This window comes from Ranitomeya variabilis, chromosome 1, assembly GCF_051348905.1.
Source record: "Ranitomeya variabilis isolate aRanVar5 chromosome 1, aRanVar5.hap1, whole genome shotgun sequence".
NCBI lineage: Eukaryota > Metazoa > Chordata > Amphibia > Anura > Dendrobatidae > Ranitomeya > Ranitomeya variabilis.
This window is the reverse complement of record NC_135232.1, coordinates 715,555,299-715,578,728: the sequence shown is the minus strand read 5'-3', so window position 1 is coordinate 715,578,728 and position 23,430 is coordinate 715,555,299. Positions and strand designations below refer to the sequence as shown.

Sequence of the window (23,430 nt, the reverse complement as noted above, 5' to 3'; positions counted from 1 at the left end):
TCTCAGTGACGTCACCGCTGATCTTTATTAAAGCTCGGCGGATGGTCCAGTGCTCTGAGGTCCAGGGTTCAATTCCTACCATCTTTACGGAGTCTGGATGTTCCCTGTGGTTGGTGTTTATTTATTAGCTCAGAATCTACATTTTCTATGTGTATTTCTTTGGAGGAAAAGGGAAACACAAAGGCAGCAACAAACTACAGATGTGGGGTGTGAACCCCGCACCCCAGCGCTGCAGAGCATCGGAGCATCCACCGTGCTGCCGACAGATCTGTTATCGCTGTGCTGGATATTAGACGTTTCATTATCAGTGATGGGCGAGATATAAGAGACGGTCAGGAGGCCGCGCAGTGGATGCTCTGCAGCGCTGGGTCCTGGGTTCAATCCCACCATGGACACCATCTGCATGTAAACTACTGTATGTTCCCTGTGATTGGGGTCCCCCCTTCCCCCCACACCTTAGAGACATACTGATTGACCATTTATACTGTGCCCCCCAATAGCTTGTCCTGTATAATAGATCTATCTGAGCTGGTAGATTTACCAGCTTGGATTTAGTCTAAAATTAACCCTTAGCCCTTCAGCTGTAGAAAATTTTTACCTTTTAACTCCAAACTGGTAAATCTCTACCAGCTCAGATAGATATATTATACAGGACAAGCTATTAGCGGCTCGGTGGTTAGCACATGGCGGCTCAGTGGTCAGCACATGGACACTCCCAGGGCTCTGCAGCACTGCGGTCCTAGGTACAAATTGCTCCAAGGACAATGTTTGGTTTTTTTTGCTTGTGAGCCATATTTCCATTTATTTGACATCAGATTTTATAAATAGAGAAGAAACAAATGAGAGAAAGTGTGAGCCGCGCAGAGGACAGACGTCACGGGGATGCAAGCCTTTATTACTGGCAGGTGATGGCGGAGACCAGGTTATCACAGTCTGATCTCTGCCCCTTTGTGCTCGTCCGACTGGAAAAAGAGAAAAAAGTTTCTGCAGCACGGGCTACCTTGCGATGTGTTGTGGCTACTAACTGATATGAACCATGTAGCTACAGCGGAGCTACGTACGAGGGGGACAGCTGCGCCTCCACATAGTGCAGACCAATCAGTAGCACTACAAGTCGCAGCGTGGACTGGTCCCAAAGCCTGAGTCCCGCCATCAGGGGGACACAGATGGTGACATGGCCGGATTGGAAGGAGAAAGATGCACAAAGATCACTCGGACCGGCCTGAAGCTCAGAGGATGATGTTCTGGGGCCGGATGACACCACTGTACTCACAGCTGCAATGCTGCACAACCCCTGCCCCAATCGTGGGGCACGGAGGTGGGATCATGGGGGGCTGCATCAGGGCCAGGACGATCGCCATCACTGATGGGATAATGTTGGGATGTCTTTCCATGAGCCAATTCTCAAGAGAACGAGCGTCCTGCAGGAAGAAAACGCCCCAAAGCCAGAAGTCTCTACAGAAGAATAAAGGTGAAGTTCTGCAGCAGCCAAGTCCCAGTCCGGACCTTAATCCCATAGAAATGTGGAGGGACCACGGAGAACCCGCCATTACCACAGCTCTGTACCGAACCGGATATCTATGTACATGTTCACACCATCATTCACTGAGCAGAAAGTAGATGTGATACAATAAGACAACGGTCCTGTGTCTCACCCAGATGAGCAGGTATTGTTCTCTGTTATCTGCCATTCATTGCCGCATGTGATCAGTGACTAGTATATACTATATACACATCAGGATGCCTCCCCTTCCCCCATATAAATCAGCTGATAACAGAGAACAATGGCATCTCAGCACTGATGGCTCTGAGTGGGCCCCCAGGATGATTACTGAGCCGGCTGTTCAGCTGCCTGCTGTGCGCCACGATCACTACTACCACCAGGTGGCGCTTCTATGTGAGCGCGCAGCTGACTTCCATCCTTGAGCCTCAGCTGCTGTAATAGACATGGAAGTAAAGAGTCTTGTTCCGCAGCAGCGAGTAGGAATTGTCCAGTTTCAGCAGGTACACCCCTTCCCCCGGATACTCGTGGTTTCCTGCCTGCACCTCTCGGTGACTATCACGGCGGTACACCTGCATGATTTCACCATAGCGGCTGCGCAGACGGTACACTGACCCCCGCTCCACATCTCCTTCCCGGCTGTGCCCTGCAAAACAAAAGCACCAGAGCAGTCAGGAGCCAGCAGGACCCAAAAACATGGCTGTCAAAAAGCGGAGATCTCCTATGGTGGCAGCGCAGAGCACCCAAACACAGGACACACAATGAAGTGCAGAATGGTAGCACTACGGAGTATGTGCCCCACTAATGAAGAGCGGGCAGTGAGGAGCGCGATCTGCCCAGTCACAGCATACAGCATTACCAGAGCGGCCTGGCAGTGGAGCAAGGGGCTGGGACGTGCCCAGTAACCATTATGGTGACATGGGGTGCAGAGGCAGGGGTGGGGCACTCACAGGGGCTCTCTGCATCCTCCTCCTCCTCCTCGTCGCTGGACTCGCTGACTTGCAGGGTGACTGCTGTGCTGGTGACTGAGGTCCAGTCAAAATATATCCCAAACCCAATATCATAGTCGTCAGTGGCGAACTCCCAGCAGAGCCGCTTTCCATCCGGGTGTGTGGGCACGCGGACGGTCATCACCTCGCCCCTCCGTACGGTCAGCAGGCCGTGCTTCTCATTCGCCATGCGATGCTTGAACTCGCGCAGGTTGGCGCTGGTCCACGTGGTGGCGGGTCTTAGAGGATGAGGTGGAACTAGAGAAACAGTGGAGAGGTCAGCGCCACCTTCAGAGGGCAGTAACGCCAACTAGCCACTCGCTCACCTTTCCCTTCTGTCACGCTTGGTTCCTCCAGGCGTGGATCGACCTTCACAATATCCGTGGTGCCGTTGTATTCTGACTGGATCATCAGGACGTCGTGAGGTGGAGGATCGGCCGATGCGAGGGAGAGGAGGGCTTCTAGCTCCTGCAGCACAACCAACAGCATGAGGACTTTGCAAGTACAGCCACACCCCTGCAGACTATAGCCACGCCCACACTGTGACATTACTGAACCCCAGTGTCTCACGGAAGAACAACCCCACCCATGTGAGTCTGGAGGTCTGTGCCCCCTCCACATGCAGCTGTAGGGACCACCCTGTGTTACTTTATCAGCAGCCGTTACCAATTGGCTGCCCACCCTCTGCACGTTTACAGGGCCCAGACCTCCTTGAAAAGTGGCATCTATGGACTGAAGACGATACCTGAGGTTCCACAGGAATTAACCGTGGAGAACCCTTCCGTGTACCCAGCGTGAGGTCCCCCAGCAGAAGAGAGTCACTCACCTTGTCCAGCGCGGTTTTTGTGAGTTCTGCAGTTGACATCCTTGTTGTAGTTTTAGTTGTAACCAGAGTTTGGTTGGTCATGGTGGCATCGTGTTCTGTACTAGTCGTGGTGGCATCGTGTCCTGTATTAGTCGTGGTGGCATCGTGTCCTGTATTAGTCGTGGCATCGTGTCCTGTACTAGTCGTGGTGGCATCGTGTCCTGTACTAGTCGTGGTGGCATCGTGTCCTGTATTAGTTGTGGCATCGTGTCCTGTACTAGTCGTGGTGGCATCGTGTCCTGCACTAGTCGTGGTGGCATCGTGTCCTGCACTAGTCGTGGTGGCATCGTGTCCTGCACTAGTCGTGGTGGCATCGTGTCCTGTACTAGTCGTGGTGGCATCGTGTCCTGCACTAGTCGTGGTGGCATCGTGTCCTGTACTAGTCGTGGCATCGTGTCCTGCACTAGTCCTGGTGGCATTGTGTCCTGTACTATTCGTGGTGGCATTGTGTCCTGCACTAGTCCTGGTGGCATTGTGTCCTGCACTAGTCGTGGTGGCATCGTGTCCTGTACTAGTCGTGGTGGCATCGTGTCCTTTATTAGTCATGGTGACATCGTGTCCTGCACTAGTCGTGGTGGCATCGTGTCCTGTACTAATCGTGGTGGCACCGGTGGCAGTGCTTCCTGCGCTGGTTGTGGTTGCAGTATGTCCTGCACTGGTTGTGATGGCATCCCCTGGCTCATCTTTGGGGGTTTCTGTGCTAGCAGCACCCTCTCCCTCCCCTGGTTGCTCTGGTGGTCTTGTGGTGTGGACCTTTTCGCACTGCGAACTGAAAAAGATAGAGAGATTAACCTCTTCACAGTGCACAGCAGTGCGTGTTAGGCAAAGGGCACCCACCTTTCTGCCTGGGTAGATACTAGTGGGGTCGCTTGCTGTAGGGTGGGCAATGATGGCTCAGTTTCATTCAGATTCCTATTTTTCAATGTGACTCCATCTCCTGGAAGAAGAAAACATGATGATGGTGGGGAGCGGCAGTGGACCTCATACTGCCCCTGCTCCCAGCAGTTATGTAATAGGTTACAGTCGGAGAGAGCAGGGCCCCTGGGGGCCACATTGCACATGATGTAAGTCTTGCACACTGCACTTGTGTCCTATAAATAAGGAGCTTTTTTCTCAGACTGCCCAGGAGAGGATGGGAGTTATACCTCCCCATCCCCAGGGACGATGAGGCTGCAGATGGCTTCACGCACCCAAGTGGCATGAGAACCCATCAGACCCAGCGGCCAGGGCCCTTACAGGTAGTGCGATAGCACAGTGGCCCCCTCACAGGCACTGCAGCAGCTGCTGTATGAGTCTACAGTCGGGAGCCGCGGCTGAAGGAAGAAACGTCCCGAGGACCAGGAGGATTTGAATAACTTTGAATAGCAAATATAAAATAAGGAATAAACTAAGGAAGGAGAGGGGGCAACCTCCTGCACCCCAACACCAGAAGAGCCCCCTAGGATGTATTTATTTACCCCCCGGCATTATAATATACATACCTTCCCCCAGTCACTATAATATATATACAACCCCCCAGTCACTATCTATATATATAATTGTCTAAGGGTTTTTCCGTCTGTCTGTCTGTCCTGGAAATCCCGCGTCTCTGATTGGTCGAGGCCGCTAGGCCTCGACCAATCAGCAACGGGCACAGTATCGACGTAGATGTCATAATGGTTGCCATTGCGACGATGATGTCATAAAGGTTGCCTCGATCAATCAGCGACACATGCACACATAACATCTATATATATAATTGTCTAAGGGTTTTTTCCGTCTGTCTGTCTTTCTGTCCTGGAAATCCCGCGTCTCTGGTTGGTCGAGGCTGCCAGGCCTCGACCAATCAGCGACGGGCACAGCATGGCGACGATGATGTCATAAAGGTTGCCTCGACCAATCAGCGACGGGCACAGTCTGCCGCGAATTCGCCTCGACCAATCAGCGACGGGCACAGTATCGACGTAGATGTCGTAATGGTTGCCATGGCGACGATGATGTCATAAAGGTTGCCTCGACCAATCAGCGACGGGCACAGTCTGCCGCGAATTCTGGAATCATCATTGTTCATATACTACGGGGACATGCATATTCTAGAATACCCGATGCATAAGAATCGGGCCACAGTCTAGTCTACTATATAATTGTCTAAGGGGTACTTCCGTCTTTCTGTCGGCAACTTTTGTCACGGAAATCCCGCGTCGCTGATTGGTCTCGCCAGCTGCCTGTCCTGGCCGCCGCAACCAATCAGCGACGGACACACGAGAATTAGTCCCTTCCTACTCCCGTCCAGTCAGTGCCCGGCGCCCGCTCCATACTCCTCTCCAGTCAGCGCTGACAAAGGGTTAATGACAGCGTTAACGGACCGCGTTATGCCGCAGGTAACGCACTCCATTAACGCTGCTATTAACCCTGTGTGACCAACTTTTTACTATTGATGCTGCCTATGCAGCATCAATAGTAAAAAGATCTAATGTTAAAACTAATAAAAAAACAAAAAAACCTGCTATTCTCACCTTCCGTCGAGGCGCGCGCGGCTGCCGCCAGCTTCCGTTCCCGGAGATGCATTGCGAAATTACCCAGAAGACTTAGCGGTCTCGCAAGACGGCTTAGTCATCTGGGTAATTTCGCAATGCATCCTGGGAACGGAAGATGGCGCCAGCCGCGCGCGCATCGACAGAGCTTCGCTGGACGACAGAGGGTGAGTATAGAACTATTTTTTATTTTAATTATTTTTTTAAACAGGGATATGGTGCCCACACTGCTAAATATTACGTGGGCTGTGTTATATACTGCGTGGGCTGCGTTATATACTACATGGCTGCTATATACTACGTGGGCTGTGTTACATACTTCATGGGCTGTGTTATATACTACATGGCTGCTATATACTACATGGGCAGTGTTATATACTATGTGGGCAATGTTATATACTGCGTGGGCTGTGTTATATACTGCGTGGGCTGTGTTATATACTGCGTGGGCTGTGTTATATACTGCGTGGGCTGTGTTATATACTGCGTGGGCTGTGTTATATACTGCGTGGGCTGTGTTATATACTGCGTGGGCTGTGTTATATACTGCGTGGCTGCTATATACTACATGGGCAGTGTTATATACTATGTGGGCAATGTTATATACTGCGTGGGCTGTGTTATATACTGCGTGGCTGCTATATACTACGTGGCTGCTATATACTATGTGGGCAATGTTATATACTACGTGGGCAGTGTTATATACTGCATGGCCACTGTTATATACTGCTTGGCCTGTATTAATGCATCGGGTATTCTACAATATGTCGTGGCCTGTGCTATATACTATGTGGCTGCTATAAACTGTACATACATACATATTATAGAATACCCGATGCGTTAGAATCGGGCCACCATCTAGTACTATGTATATACACCCCCAGTCACTATAACATTATATATATATATATATATATATATATATATATATATATATATATATATATATATATATATATACCAAAAAGAGAAAAAGTTTGTAGAATGAACGGCACCAAAGGAGTACACCATCCGGACTCGGATACACGTGAATCCAATTTAACAGCCTGCACGAAATCCCAGGGTTTGAGGTACTCAGCATAAAAAACATGTAATCTGATAAACCAATAGTAGAAAGAGATGCGGCACTCACCCTTTTTGCTTGTGAGATCGTGCTGTTTTTATTTGGACCGACATGAAAAAGTTTGTTACATGTCCATGTGATATATCAGGCATACAAGAGGGTGTGGGGAGAGAAGGTGGACGATGGCCGTTTCGCACAAAGTGTGCTTCGACGGGTCCTGGACCCAAATAAAAACAGCACGATTTCACAAGCAAAAAGGGTGAGTGCCGCATCTCTTTCTACTATTGGTATATATATATATATACACACAACCACCCAGTCACTATACTATGTATATACTCCCCCGAGTCACTATACTATGTATATACAACCCCAGTCACTACACTATACTATGTATATATAACCCCAGTCACTATACTATGTACATACACCCCCAGTCACTATAAAATATATATATATATATATATATATATATATATATATATATATATATATCTATATATATATATATATATATATATATATACACACATACTACCACCCTGTAACTATACTATGTATATGCTCCCCCCAGTCACTATACTATGCATATACACCCCCCAGGCACTATAATATATATATATATATACAACTAGACAACCCCCCCAGTCAATATACTATGTATATACAACTCCCCCTACCCCCACCAGTCACTATAATATATATATGTATTCCCCCCTCTGGACGCTATAATATACAGGTGCTTCTCATAACATTAGAATATCCTCAAAAAGTTAATTTATTTCAGTTCTTCAATACAAAAAGTGAAATTCATATATTATATAGAGTCATTACACACAGAGTGATCTATTTCAAGAGTTTATTTCTGTTAATGTTGATGATTATGGCTTACAGCCAATGAAAACCCAAAAGTCATTACCTCAGTAGATTAGAATACTATATAACACCAGCTTGAAAAATGATTTTATAATCCGAAATGTTGGCCTACTGACCATACATTTCAAGGTTTTCATTGGCTGTAAGCCATAATCATCAACTTTATCGGAAATAAACACTTGAAATAGATCACTCTGTTTGTAATGACTCTATATATGAGTTTCACTTTTGTATTGAAGAACTGAAGTAAATGAACGTTTTGATGATATTAATAATAATAATAATAATAATAATAATAATAATCTTTATCTTTATGATATTCTAATTTTGTGAGAAGCACCTGTACATACACCTCCAGTCACTATATAACCCCCCCGGTCACTATACTATACAGTATATACACATACGTAATGATACCCTCCCCCATCACTATAATATGGGGGGGTGGGGGGAATTAATATATTATAGTGACTGGGGTGGGGGTGTGTGTGTGTGTGTGTGTGTGTGTGTGTGTGTGTGTGTGTGTGTGTGTGTGTGTGTGTGTGTGTGTGTGTATATACACACACACACACACACACACACACACACACACACACACACACACACACACACACACCCCCCCCCCCCCCCCCAGTCACTATAATATATACATTCCCTCCCACGGGTACTATTATAGACACACCCCATGCACTATAGGATATATACACCCCCTGTGCAGTATAGTATATATACCACCCGTGCACTATAATACATATACACCACCCTTTGCAGTATAGTATATATACAGTGGGTACGGAAAGTATTCAGACCCCTTTACATTTTTCACTCTTTTTTGAATTTACCAAATGGCTGCAATGAAACAAAGTTCATTTTTTCTCATTAATGTACACTCTGCTCCCCGTCTTAACTGAATAAAAAGAGAAATGTAGAATTTTTTCCAAATTTATTAAAAAAGAAAAACTGAAATATCACATGGTCATAAGTATTCAGACTCTTCGCTCAGTATTGAGCAGAGGCACCCTTTTGAGCTAGTGCAGCCATGAGTCTTCTTGGGAATGATGCAACAAGTTTTTCACACCTGGATTTGGGGATATTCTGCCATTTTTCCTTGCAGATTCTCTCCAGTTCCATCAGGTTGGAGGGTGAACATTGGTGGACAGCCATTTTCAGGTCTCTCCAGAGATGCTCAATTGCCAGTCAAGAATGGTCGCAGAGTTGTTCTGAAGCCACTGCTTTGTTATTTTAGCTGTGTGCTTAGGGTCATTGTCTTGTTGGAAGGTGAACCTTCGGCCAAGTGTGAGGTCCAGAGCAGTCTGGAAGAGGTTTTCATCCAGGATATCTCTGTACTTGACTGCATTCATGTTTCCTTCAATGATGAATTTACCAAATGGCTGCAATGAATACGCATTTTGCGCGCGTGTCCAGCCTCCCGTGACGTCACGGCTTGTGATTGGTCGCGTCGCCCATGTGGCCGCGACGCGACCAATCACAAGCCAGAACGTAATTTTAAAATCCTGAAGGACCTAAAATTACGTCACGGCTTGCTGTGATTGGTCGCGTCGCGGCCACATGGGCGGCACGCGACCAATCACAAGCCGGGACTTCACGTAAGGAAGGAAAAGCGCGAATTTTAAGCAAACAACGCTGCCGGTTCCCTCGGTGAGGTCCAGGCTGCGTCGGAGAGGTGAGTATAGCAATATTTTTTATTTTAATTCTTTATTTTACACATTAATGTTGTTTCGATACCGATACCCGATACCACAAAAGTATCGGATCTCGGTATCGGAATTCCGATACAGCAAATATCGGCCGATACCCGATACTTGCGGTATCGGAATGCTCAACAATGGCATCCGATCCGATTTTTTATCGGATCGGATGCCATGCAGGAGGTCTGTGGGTCCAAACAACAGAGCTCCGGTGCAGAGCGTCTAGGCCTGGGACTTCCGGTAGGCCAGGCGCAGCTCCCGGAAGTCCCAGGCCTAGACGCTCTGCGTATGTATGGGGGGGATGAAGCGGCTTTAGGGTATTATCCCAGATACTACAGGACACCTGCAGATTCCTCGTGGAGACCGGGCCTCGATGGATCAGCACAATATTAGGCAAGTGATGAATTCCTCCCACACCTACATAAGCTGAACGTTTGTGTCTCGCTTCGAGCCCTTTGAAGTAAAACCACTTGTAAATAGTGTTGAGCATTCCGATACTGCAAGTATCGGGTATCGGCCGATACTTGCTGTATCGGAATTTCCGATACTTTTGTGGTATCGGGTATCGGGTATCGCAACAACATTAATGTAATAATGTGTAAAAAAGAGAATTAAAATAAAAAATATCGCTATACTCACCTGTCCGACGCAGCCGGGACCATTAACCAATCACAAGCCGGGACGTCACGGGAGGCTGGACATGCGCGTATTTTGAAAAGCGCGCGTGTCCAGCCTCCAGTGACGTCCCGGCAACATGGCCGCCATTAACCAATCACAAGCCGGGACGTCACGGGAGGCTGGACATGCGCGTATTTTGAAAAGCGCGCGTGTCCAGCCTCCAGTGACGTCCCGGCAACATGGCCGCCATTAACCAATCACAAGCCGGGACGTCACTGGAGGCTGGACACGCGCGCTTTTTAAAATACGCGCGTGTCCAGCCTCCCGTGACGTCACGGCTTGTGATTGGTTAATGGCGGCCATGTTGCCGGGACGCGGACCAATCACAGCAAGCCGTGACGTAATTTCGTCACGGCTTGCTGTGATTGGTCCGCGTCCCGGCAACATGGCCGCCCTGACCAATCACAAGCCGGGACGTCACTGGAGGCTGGACACACGCGCTTTTCAAAATACGCGCATGTCCAGCCTCCCGTGACGTCACGGCTTGTGATTGGTTAATGGCGGCCATGTTGCCGGGACGCGGACCAATCACAGCAAGCCGTGACGTAATTTCGTCACGGCTTGCTGTGATTGGTCCGCGTCCCGGCAACATGGCCGCCCTGACCAATCACAAGCCGGGACCTCACGTAACCAAGTAAAAGCGCGAATTTTAAACAAACAACGCTGCCGGTTCCCTCGCTGAGGTCCCGGCTGCGTCGGACAGGTGAGTATAGCAATATTTTTTATTTTAATTCTTTCTTTTACACATTAATATGGTTCCCAGGGCCTGAAGGAGAGTTTCCTCTCCTTCAGATCCTGGGAACCATCAGGAATACCGTCCGATACCTGAGTCCCATTGACTTGTATTGGTATCGGGTATCGGTATCGGATTGGATCCGATACTTTGCCGGTATCGGCCGATACTTTCCGATACCGATACTTTCAAGTATCGGACGGTATCGCTCAACACTACTTGTAAATCTCTTTGTTGTAGTGACAAGCTTTCCTCTTTGTCCTGGTGCACACCTCGCACCAGCCACAATGCTGGCTGCACTCCAGAATGTATACTTCAGAAGCTTGCGGGTGCTCTGCCTCTGCCGTCTGCTCCCCACTAATCGGGACAGGGTGGGTTTTGTGCAGGTCTGTTGTTCCCCAGCCATGAGTATCCGAGAATCCACCATATAATGGGCTCGTAACACATAAGCGAGCTCTCACGAGGCCCGTGCCCCCCTGATTGTAATCTAATTGTATCACTCATCAAGAATGCATGGAGATAACTCTCCTTAGGTCACTACATCTCTGACACCAGTGGAAACTTTCTATAGCACTGTTCTGAACTCCCCAAAATCCGCCATTGGGTCATCCGCCACTTGTTTTCTACTTTTGCCATTATTGCAGCTCTATCACGGCACCCCACACGAGTTAAGTTGTTATTTAAACTATACATGTCGCAAAATTATGGTTTTTTTTATCAAGGTGACACACCACCCAAGTTATGATCGTTTTTTTGGCGAATTTTGACACACCAAGCTCAAAAGGTTGCCCATCACTGATGTATACGGAAATAAACGCAGTTGTTGTGATCGTTGCTGACACGTGTGGACGCACGGGCATCAACTGAGATTGAACCAGCTATTTGTCTGACTCATTCTTACCCGGTACCAGATGCTCTGCACACACTTTAATTTGGAATGACTGGTGAATGAGGGTTATTGTCGTGACGACCCCGACAAAACAATGAAAGATTTAAAGGGGTCTGAATATTTTCCGTACCCACTGTACACCTCCTGTGCACTATATTATATATACCCCCTGTGCAGTATAGTATATATACCCCCCTCTGCAGTATAGTATATATACCCCCTGTACAGTATAGTATATATACCCACCGTGCACTACAGTATATATACCCCCTGTGCAGTATAGTATATATGCATCCCCCTGTGCAGTATAGCCATGTAACAGAGTCTACAGAGAGACTACAGACTGGCTCCATATCGGGAGAAACTCTCGGACCCCAGAGACCACCAGATCCTGAGCCAGTATAGACTCAGTGCCCACAATCTGGCCATCGAGGTCGGCCGGCACAGACAGAGCTACAAGCCCAGAGAAGACAGACTGTGCCTACACTGTGACCTGGAGGATGAGACCCACTTCCTGCTACACTGCACCAAATACTCAGGAGTGAGGGACACTCACTTCAGGAGACTCTCCAATCTCTTCCCGGATTTCTGCTCCATGAAGGAGGAAGAGAAAACATATATCCTGCTGGGGGAAGAAGAGAGCACAGGAGATAGCAGCGCAGTATGTGAGCGCGTGCCAAGGACTGCGAGAAACAACCATGATATGCCATGGACTTCCTTCCCCCCACCCTGTACCCCATCCATCTTCCCCACAGTCCCTACTGAACACGTGCTTTGGCAAAACTAATATTTGGTCCTGCCAATAAAGCTTCTTTGAATTGAATTGTATAGTATATATCCCCCCTGTGCACTATAGTATATATACACCCCGTGCAGTATAGAACTGTATATATACCCCCATGCACTATAGTATATATACACCCCCCTGTGCAGTATAGTATAGTATATATCCCCCGTGCTATAGTATATATACACCCTCCGTGCACTATAGTATATATACCCCCTGTGCACTATGGTATATATACCCCTGTGCACCATAGTGTATATATATACCCCCATGCACTAGTGCATACACCCCCTGTGCACTATAATATATATACACCCCCTGTGCACTATAGTATATATATACACCCCTGTCCACTATGGTATATATACCCCCTGTGCACCACAGTGTATATATATATATATATATATATATATATATATCTCCCCCCCCCCCATGCACTCGTGTATATACCCTCTGTGCACTATAGTATATATACATACTGTGGAAACCTTCAAAAAGAACCTGAAGACCCACCTCTTCCGACAAGCCTACAACCTCCAGTAACCACCGATCAACCAAACCGCTGCATGACCAGCTCTATCCTCACCTACTGTATCCTCACCTATCCCTTGTAGATTGTGAGCCCTCGTGGGCAGGGTCCTCTCTCCTCCTGTACCAGCTGTGACTTGTATCGTTTAAGATGATTGTACTTGTCTTTTGTTATGCATACCCCTCCTCACATGTAAAGCGCCATGGAATAAATGGAGCTATAATCTATATATATAATTGTCTAAGGGGTACTTCCGTCTTTCTGTCTGCAACTTCCGTCACGGAAATCCCGTGTCGCTGATTGGTCTCGCCAGCTGCCTGTCATGGCTGCCGCGACCAATCAGCGATGGGCAGAGTCCGATTAGTCCCTCCCTACTCCCCTGCAGTCACTGCCCGGCGCCCGTGCCATACTCCCCTCCAGTCACCGCAAACACGGGATTAATACCAGCGGTAACGGACCGCGTTATGCCGCGGGTAATGCACTCCGTTACCGCTGCTATTAACCCTGTGTGTCCCCAACTTTTTACTATTGATGCTCCCTATGCGGCATCAAATAATAGTAAAAACATGTAATGTTAAAAATAATAAAAAAACAAAAAAAACGGCTATTCTCACCTTCCGTCGTCGGACGATGTGCTCGCGCCCGCCGCCATCTTCCGTTCCCAGAGATGCATTGCGAAATTACCCAGAAGACTTAGCAGTCTCGCGAGACCGCTAAGTCTTCTGGGTAATTTCGCAATGCATCCTGGGAACAGAAGATGGCGGCAGCCGCGCACGCATTGCCAGGACTTTGCTGGATCCCTGCGGGTGAGTATATAACTATTTTTTATCTTAATTATTTTTTTTAACAGGGATATGGTGCCCACACTGCTAAATACTATGAGGGCTGTGTTATATACTACATGGCTGCTAGATACTGCGTGGGCTGTGCTATATACTATGTGGGCAATGTTAGATACTACATGGCTGCTGTATACTGCGTGGGCTGCTATATACTGCGTGGGCTGTGCTATATACTGCGTGGGCTGTGCTATATACTGCGTGGGCTGTGCTATATACTGCGTGGGCTGTGCTATATACTATGTGGGCAATGTTAGATACTACATGGCTGCTGTATACTGCGTGGGCTGCTATATACTGCGTGGGCTGTGCTATATACTGCGTGGGCTGTGATATATACTGCGTGGGCTGTGCTATATACTGCGTGGGCTGTGCTACATACTATGTGGGCAATGTTATATACTGCGTGGGCTGTGTTATATACTGCATGGGCTGTGTTATATACTACGTGCCCGGTGTTATATACTGCGTGGCCTGTGTTATATACTACGTCGCCTGTGTTATATACTGCGTGGCTGCTATATACTGTGTGGGCTGTGTTATATACTGTTTGGGCTGTATTAACGCATCGGGTATTCTACAATATGTATGTACAGTGCCTACAAGAAGTATTCAACCCCCTGCAGATTTAGCAGGTTTACACATTTGGAATTAACTTGGCATTGTGACATTTGGACTGTAGATCAGCCTGGAAGTGTGAAATGCACTGCAGCAAAAAAGAATGTTATTTCTTTATTTTTTTTTTAAATTGTGAAAAGTATTTTCAGAGGGTCATTTATTATTCAACCCCTCAACCCACCAGAATTCTGTTTGGTTCCCCTAAAGTATTAAGAAGTAGTTCAGGCACAAAGAACAATGAGCTTCACATGTTTGGATTAATTATCTCTTTTTCCAGCCTTTTCTGACTATTTAAGACCCTCCCCAAACTTGTGAACAGCACTCATACATGGTCAACATGGGAAAGACAAAGGAGCATTCCAAGGCCATCAGAGACAAGATCGTGGAGGGTCACAAGGCTGGCAAGGGGTACAAAACCCTTTCCAAGGAGTTGGGCCTACCTGTCTCCACTGTTGGGAGCATCATCCGGAAGTGGAAGGCTTATGGAACTACTGTTAGCCTTCCACGGCCTGGACAGCCTTTGAAAGTTTCCTCCCGTGCCGAGGCCAGGCTTGTCCGAAGAGTCAAGGCTAACCCAAGGACAACAAGGAAGGAGCTCCGGGAAGATCTCATGGCAGTGGGGACATTGGTTTCAGTCAATACCATAAGTAACGTACTCCACCGCAATGGTCTCCGTTCCAGACGAGCCCATAAGGTACCTTTACTTTCAAAGCGTCATGTCAAGGCTCGTCTACAGTTTGCTCATGATCACTTGGAGGACTCTGAGACTGACTGGTTCAAGGTTCTCTGGTCTGATGAGACCAAGATCGAGATCTTTGGTGCCAACCACACGCGTGACGTTTGGAGACTGGATGGCACTGCATACGACCCCAAGAATACCATCCCTACAGTCAAGCATGGTGGTGGCAGCATCATGCTGTGGGGCTGTTTCTCAGCCAAGGGGCCTGGCCATCAGGTCCGCATCCATGGGAAGATGGATAGCACGGCCTACCTGGAGATTTTGGCCAAGAACCTCCGCTCCTCCATCAAGGATCTTAAGATGGGTCGTCATTTCATCTTCCAACAAGACAACGACCCAAAGCACGCAGCCAAGAAAACCAAGGCCTGGTTCAAGAGGCAAAAAAAATCAAGGTGTTGCAGTGGCCTAGTCAGTCTCCTGACCTTAACCCAATTGAAAACTTGTGGAAGGAGCTCAAGATTAAAGTCCACATGAGACACCCAAAGAACCTAAATAACTTGGAGAAGATCTGCATGGAGGAGTGGGCCAAGATAACTCCAGAGACCTGTGCCGGCCTGATCAGGTCTTATAAAAGACGATTATTAGCTGTAATTGCAAACAAAGGTTATTCCACAAAATATTAAACCTAGGGGTTGAATAATAATTGACCCACACTTTTATGTTTAAGATTTATAAAAATTTAACTGAGCAACAAAACTTTTTGGTTTGTAAGATTTATGCATCTGTTAATAAATCCTGCTCTTGTTTGAAGTTTGAAGGCTCTAACTTATTTGCGTCTCATTAAACCTGCTAAATCTGCAGGGGGTTGAATACTACTTGTAGGCATTGTATGTATGTATGTATGTATGTATATAGCAGCCACATAGTATATAGCACAGGCCACGTAGTATTTGTCTGCTATATACTACATGGCTCCTATATACTACGTGGCCTGTGCTATATACTGTGTGGCTGCTATATACATACATCTATAATATAACGCTGGGAGCGTCACTCTGTCCGAAGCCTTTATAAACTGCGCAGGCGCGACGCTCCTAGCGTTACATTATAGCCAGTGCCAGGAAAAAAAAATAAAATGGCGCCGGAAAGCGCGGACTGCCGGGAGCAGGGGGACATTTATGATCCGTGGGGACACCGTGGACAAGATTGCGCCCTGATGATGCTGTGGCAGTTCATGCCACAGCAATTTGTTACTTACGCCACCTGATTCCTTTCCGCCGCCATTTTCTTGGTCCTCCTGCTGCCGGGATCGGCACCTGCGCAGTCCGTGCTTTCCGGCGCCATTTTCTTGAAGACACACTGCCAAGAAAATGGCGGCGGAAAGGAATCAGGTAGCGTGTGCACAGGATCCCGCCCTCATTACGCTGTGGCACTTCATGCCGCAGCGATTTCTTACTTAGGCCCCCTGACTTCGGGCCATGAATGTCTCCCTTCTCCCGGAATCGGCACATGCGCATTGCGCGCTTTCCGGCGCCATTTTCTTGGATACCTCAGTGTGTCTTCAAGAAAATGGCGCCAGAAAGCGCAGACTGCGCAGGCGCCGATTCCTAGAGCAGCAGTCCACACTTTTCGCCGCATACAGGGCATATAATCCTATGGAGCATCTTATGGGGGCCATCAACTATAATGGAGCAGCATACAGGGCATATAATCCTATGGAGCATCTTATGGGGGCCAACAATCTTTATGAGGAGCAGCGTATGGGGCATATGGATGGGAGCAGAAAATTACAGAACGGTGGCGCAGGATGGGAGCAGCACATTACAGAACTGTGGCGCAGGATGGTAGCAGCACATGACAGAACGGGGGTGTAGGATGGAAGCAGCACATGACAAAACGGGGGTGCAGGATGGAAGCAGCACATGAAAGAATGGGGGCGCAGGATGGGAACAGCACATGACAGGATGGGAGCAGCAAATGACAGAATGAGGGTGCAGGATGGGTGCAGCACATGTCAGAATGGGGGCGCAGGATGGGAGCAGCACATGACAGAACTGGGGCGTAGGATGGGAGCAGCACATGACAGAACGGGGGAGCAGGATGGCAGCAGCACACGACAGGATGGGGGCACAAGATAGGAGCAGCACATGGCAGGATAAGGGCGCAGGATGGGAGCAACATGTGACAGGATGGGGGAGCAGGATGAGAGCAGCACATGAAAGGATGGGGCGCAGGATGGGAGCAGCACATAACCAAAATGGAGGCGCAGGATGGGAGCAGCACATGACAGCATGGGGGCGCAGGATGGGAGCACATGACAGGATAAGGGCTCAGGAACATAGTAGCACATAACAGGATGGGGGCGCATGATGATAGCAGCACATGACAGGATTATGGTGGAGTATGGGAGCACCACATGACAGGATTGGGGTACAGGATGGGAGCATGTGACAGGATAAGTGCTCAGGAAGACAGTAGCACATCACAAGATGGAGGCACACAAAACAGGATGGGGGCTGCACATGACAGGATGGGGGCGCAAGATGGTAGCAGCACATGACAAGATTAGGGCGCAGGATGGAAGCAACGCATACCAGGATGGAGACCATATACCAATATAAATGCTCGCCACCCGGGCGTAGAACGGGTTCAATAGCTAGTACATATATATTCTAGAATACCCGATGCGTTAGAATCGGGCCACCATCTAGTAAATAATAATAATGTACACCCCCTGTGCAGTATAGTAGCTATACCCCCCCGTGCTCTATAGTATATATACCCCCTGTGCAGTATAGTATATACACCCCCTGTGCTCTATAGTATATATACCCCCTGTGCAGTATAGTATATACACCCACCTGTGCTCTAATTTTCAAATTCAAATTTTTATTTTCAAATTCAAGGAAGCTTTATAATATATATATACACCCCCTGTACACTATATACAGTGGGGCAAAAAAGTATTTAGTCAGTCAGCAATAGTGCAAGTTCCACCACTTAAAAAGATGAGAGGCGTCTGTAATTTACATCATAGGTAGACCTCAACTATGGGAGACAAACTGAGAAAAAAAAATCCATAAAATCACATTGTCTGTTTTTTTTATCATTTTATTTGCATATTATGGTGGAAAATAAGTATTTGGTCAGAAACAAACAATCAAGATTTCTGGCTCTCACAGACCTGTAACTTCTTCTTTAAGAGTCTCCTCTTTCCTCCACTCATTACCTGTAGTAATGGCACCTGTTTAAACAGTATAAAAAGACACCTGTGCACACCCTCAAACAGTCTGACTCCAAACTCCACTATGGTGAAGACCAAAGAGCTGTCAAAGGACACCAGAAACAAAATTGTAGCCCTGCACCAGGCTGGGAAGACTGAACCTGCAATAGCCAACCAGCTTGGAGTGAAGAAATCAACAGTGGGAGCAATAATTAGAAAATGGAAGACATTCAAGACCACTGATAATCTCCCTCGATCTGGGGCTCCACGCAAAATCCCACCCCGTGGGGTCAGAATGATCACAAGAACGGTGAGCAAAAATCCCAGAACCACGCGGGGGGACCTAGTGAATGAACTGCAGAGAGCTGGGACCAATGTAACAAGGCCTACCATAAGTAACACACTACGCCACCATGGACTCAGATCTACAGTGCCAGACGTGTCCCACTGCTTAAGCCAGTACATGTCCGGGCCCGTCTGAAGTTTGCTAGAGAGCATTTGGATGATCCAGAGGAGTTTTGGGAGAATGTCCTATGGTCTGATGAAACCAAACTGGAACTGTTTGGTAGAAACACAACTTGTCGTGTTTGGAGAAAAAAGAATACTGAGTTGCATCCATCAAACACCATACCTACTGTAAAGCATGGTGGTGGAAACATCATGGGGCTGTTTCTCTGCAAAGGGGCCAGGACGACTGATCTGGGTACATGAAAGAATGAATGGGGCCATGTATCGTGAGATTTTGAGTGCAAACCTCCTTCCATCAGCAAGGGCATTGAAGATGAAACGTGGCTGGGTCTTTCAACATGACAATGATCCAAAGCACACCGCCAGGGCACGAAGGAGTGGCTTCGTAAGAAGCATTTCAAGGTCCTGGAGTGGCCTAGCCAGTCTCCAGATCTCAACCCTATAGAAAACCTTTGGAGGGAGTTGAAAGTCCGTGTTGCCAAGCGAAAAGCCAAAAACATCACTGCTCTAGAGGAGATCTGCATGGAGGAATGGGCCAACATACCAACAACAGTGTGTGGCAACCTTGTGAAGACTTATAGAAAACGTTTGACCTCTGTCATTGCCAACAAAGGATATATTACAAAGTATTGAGATGAAATTTTGTTTCTGACCAAATACTTATTTTCCACCATAATATGCAAATAAAATGATAAAAAAACAGACAATGTGATTTTCTGGATTTTTGTTTCTCAGTTTATCTCCCATAGTTGAGATCTACCTATGATGTAAATTACAGACGCCTCTCATCTTTTTAAGTGGTGGAACTTGCACTATTGCTGACTGACTAAATACTTTTTTGCCCCACTGTATACACACCCTGTTCACTATAGTATATAGACACCCCCTGTGCAGTATAGTATATAGACACCCCCTGTGCACTATAGTATATATACACACCCCTGTGCAGTATAGTATATAGACACCCCCATGCACTATAGTATATATACATCCCCCTGTGCACTATAGTATATATACACCCCACTGTGCAATATAGTATATATACACCCCCTGTGCACTATAGTATATATACACCCCCTGTGCACTATAGTATATATACACCCCCTGTGCACTATAGTATATATACACCCCCGTGCACTATAGTATATATACACCCTCTATGCAGTATAGTATATATACACCCCCTGTGCACTATAGTATATATACATCCCCCTGTGCACTATAGTATATAGACACCCCCTGTACACTATATATACACCCCGCTGTGCAATATAGTATATATACACCCCCTGTGCACTATAGTATATATACACCCCCTGTGCACTATAGTATATATACACCCCCTGTGCACTATAGTATATATACACCCCCTGTGCACTATAGTATATATACACCCCCTGTGCACTATAGTATATATACACCCCCTGTGCACTATAGTATATATACACCCCCTGTGCACTATAGTATATAGACACCCCCTATACACTATATATACACCCCGCTGTGCACTATAGTATATATACACCCCCTGTGCACTATAGTATATATACACCCTCTGTGCAGTATAGTATATATACACCCCCTGTGCACTATAGTATATAGACACCCCCTGTACACTATATATACACCCCGCTGTGCAATATAGTATATATACACCCCCTGTGCACTATAGTATATAGACACCCCCTGTACACTATATATACACCCCGCTGTGCAATATAGTATATATACACCCCCTGTGCACTATAGTATATATACACCCCCTGTGCACTATAGTATATATACACCCCCTGTGCACTATAGTATATATACACCCTCTGTGCAGTATAGTATATATACACCCCCTGTGCACTATAGTATATATACATCCCTCTGTGCACTATAGTATATAGACACCCCCTGTGCAGTATAGTATATATACATCCCCCTGTACACTATATACACCCTCTGTGCAGTATAGTATATAGACACCCCCTGTACACTATATACACCCTCTGTGCAGTATAGTATATAGACACCCCCTGTACACTATATACACCCCCTGTGCAGTATAGTATATATACAGCCCCCTGTACACTATATACACCCTCTGTGCAGTATAGTATATAGACACCCCCTGTACACTATATACACCCTCTGTGCAGTATAGTATATATACACCCTCTGTGCAGTATAGTATATAGACACCCCCTGTACACTATATACACCCCCTGTGCAGTATAGTATATATACACCCCCTGTGCAGTATAGTATATATACACCCCCTGTGCAGTATAGTATATACACCCCCTGTGCACTATAGTATATATACACCCCCTGTGCACTATAGTATATATACACCCCCTGTGCAGTATAGTATATATACACCCCCTGTGCACTATAGTGTATATACACCCCCTGTGCAGTATAGTATATATACACCCCCTGTGCACTATAGTATATATACACCCCCTGTGCAGTATAGTTTATATACACCCCCTGTGCACTATAGTATATATACACCCCCTGTGCAGTATAGTATATAGACACCCCCTGTGCACTATAGTATATAGACACCCCCTGTGCAGTGTAGTATATATACATCCCCCTGTACACTATACACACCCCCTGTGCAGTATAGTATATATACAACCCCTGTGCACTATAGTATATAGACACCCCCTGTGCACTATAGTATATATACACCCCCTGTGCAGTATAGTATATATACATCCCCCTGTACACTATATACACCCCCTGTGCAGTATAGTATATAGACACCCCCTGTGCAGTATAGTATATAGACACCCTCTGTGCAGTATAGTATATAGACACCCCCTGTACACTATATATACACCCCGCTGTGCAATATAGTATATATACACCCCCTGTGCACTATAGTATATATACACCCCCTGTGCACTATAGTATATAGACACCCCCTGTGCACTATAGTATATAGACACCCCCTGTGCAGTATAGTATATAGACACCCTCTGTGCAGTATAGTATATAGACACCCCCTGTGCACTATAGTATATATACACCCCCTGTGCACTATAGTATATATACACCCCCTGTGCACTATAGTATATATACACCCCCTGTGCACTATAGTATATAGACACCCCCTGTGCACTATAGTATATAGACACCCCCTGTGCAGTATAGTATATAGACACCCTCTGTGCAGTATAGTATATAGACACCCCCTGTACACTATATATACACCCCGCTGTGCAATATAGTATATATACACCCCCTGTGCACTATAGTATATATACACCCCCTGTGCACTATAGTATATAGACACCCCCTGTGCACTATAGTATATAGACACCCCCTGTGCAGTATAGTATATAGACACCCTCTGTGCAGTATAGTATATAGACACCCCCTGTGCACTATAGTATATATACACCCCCTGTGCACTATAGTATATATACACCCCCTGTGCACTATAGTATATAGACACCCCCTGTACACTATATATACACCCCGCTGTGCAATATAGTATATATACACCCCCTGTGCACTATAGTATATATACACCCCCTGTGCACTATAGTATATATACACCCCCTGTGCACTATAGTATATATACACCCCCTGTGCACTATAGTATATAGACACCCCCTGTGCACTATAGTATATAGACACCCCCTGTGCACTATAGTATATATACACCCCCTGTGCACTATAGTATATATACACCCCCTGTGCACTATAGTATATATACACCCCCTGTGCACTATAGTATATATACACCCCCTGTGCACTATAGTATATATACACCCCCTGTGCACTATAGTATATAGACACCCCCTGTGCACTATAGTATATAGACACCCCCTGTGCAGTATAGTATATAGACACCCCCTGTGCAGTATAGTATATAGACACCCCCTGTGCACTATAGTATATAGACACCCCCTGTGCACTATAGTATATAGACACCCCCTGTGCAGTATAGTATATATACACCCCCTGTGCAGTATAGTATATATACACCCCCTGTGCAGTATAGTATATATACACCCCCTGTGCACTATAGTATATATACATCCCCCTGTGCACTATAGTATATAGACACCCCCTGTGCAGTATAGTATATAGACACCCCCTGTGCACTATAGTATATAGACACCCCCTGTGCAGTATAGTATATATACATCCCCCTGTGCAGTATAGTATATATACACCCCCTGTGCAGTATAGTATATAGACACCCCCTGTACACTATATATACACCCCGCTGTGCACTATAGTATATACCTCACCTGGGGTCAGCGTGCCCTCCTCCTGGTTGCCCCTTGTTTCCGGGTTCTCCGTCGTCCCGGTCTCCTCGCTGTCAGCACCGCCGGTCCCGGACAGCGCCCCGGACACGGTAGCAGCATCCTGCACCAGAGCCATCAGCCGCTTCCCTGAGTTCGGACACAATCGGGAATCTCCGGAGAAGGGCGTGTCACCAGGCCACAGGGAAGTCCCGCCA

The 23,430-nt window shown here is 46.9% G+C and overlaps 1 protein-coding gene across 1 annotated transcript; it reads right to left on the bottom strand.

The window, feature by feature from the left end:
• Nucleotides 1-767: 767 nt before the first annotated feature.
• TMED8 (transmembrane p24 trafficking protein family member 8) lies at nt 768-23,355 on the bottom strand. The gene is made up of 6 exons (XM_077267491.1): nt 23,219-23,355; nt 4,193-4,292; nt 3,317-4,124; nt 2,817-2,958; nt 2,452-2,748; nt 768-2,147 (listed from the first exon to the last, which is right to left on the bottom strand). Exons 1-6 carry the CDS (start codon nt 23,349-23,351, stop codon nt 1,930-1,932), a joined length of 1,698 nt encoding a protein of 565 aa, XP_077123606.1. The 5' UTR covers nt 23,352-23,355; the 3' UTR covers nt 768-1,929.
• Nucleotides 23,356-23,430: the final 75 nt, after the last annotated feature.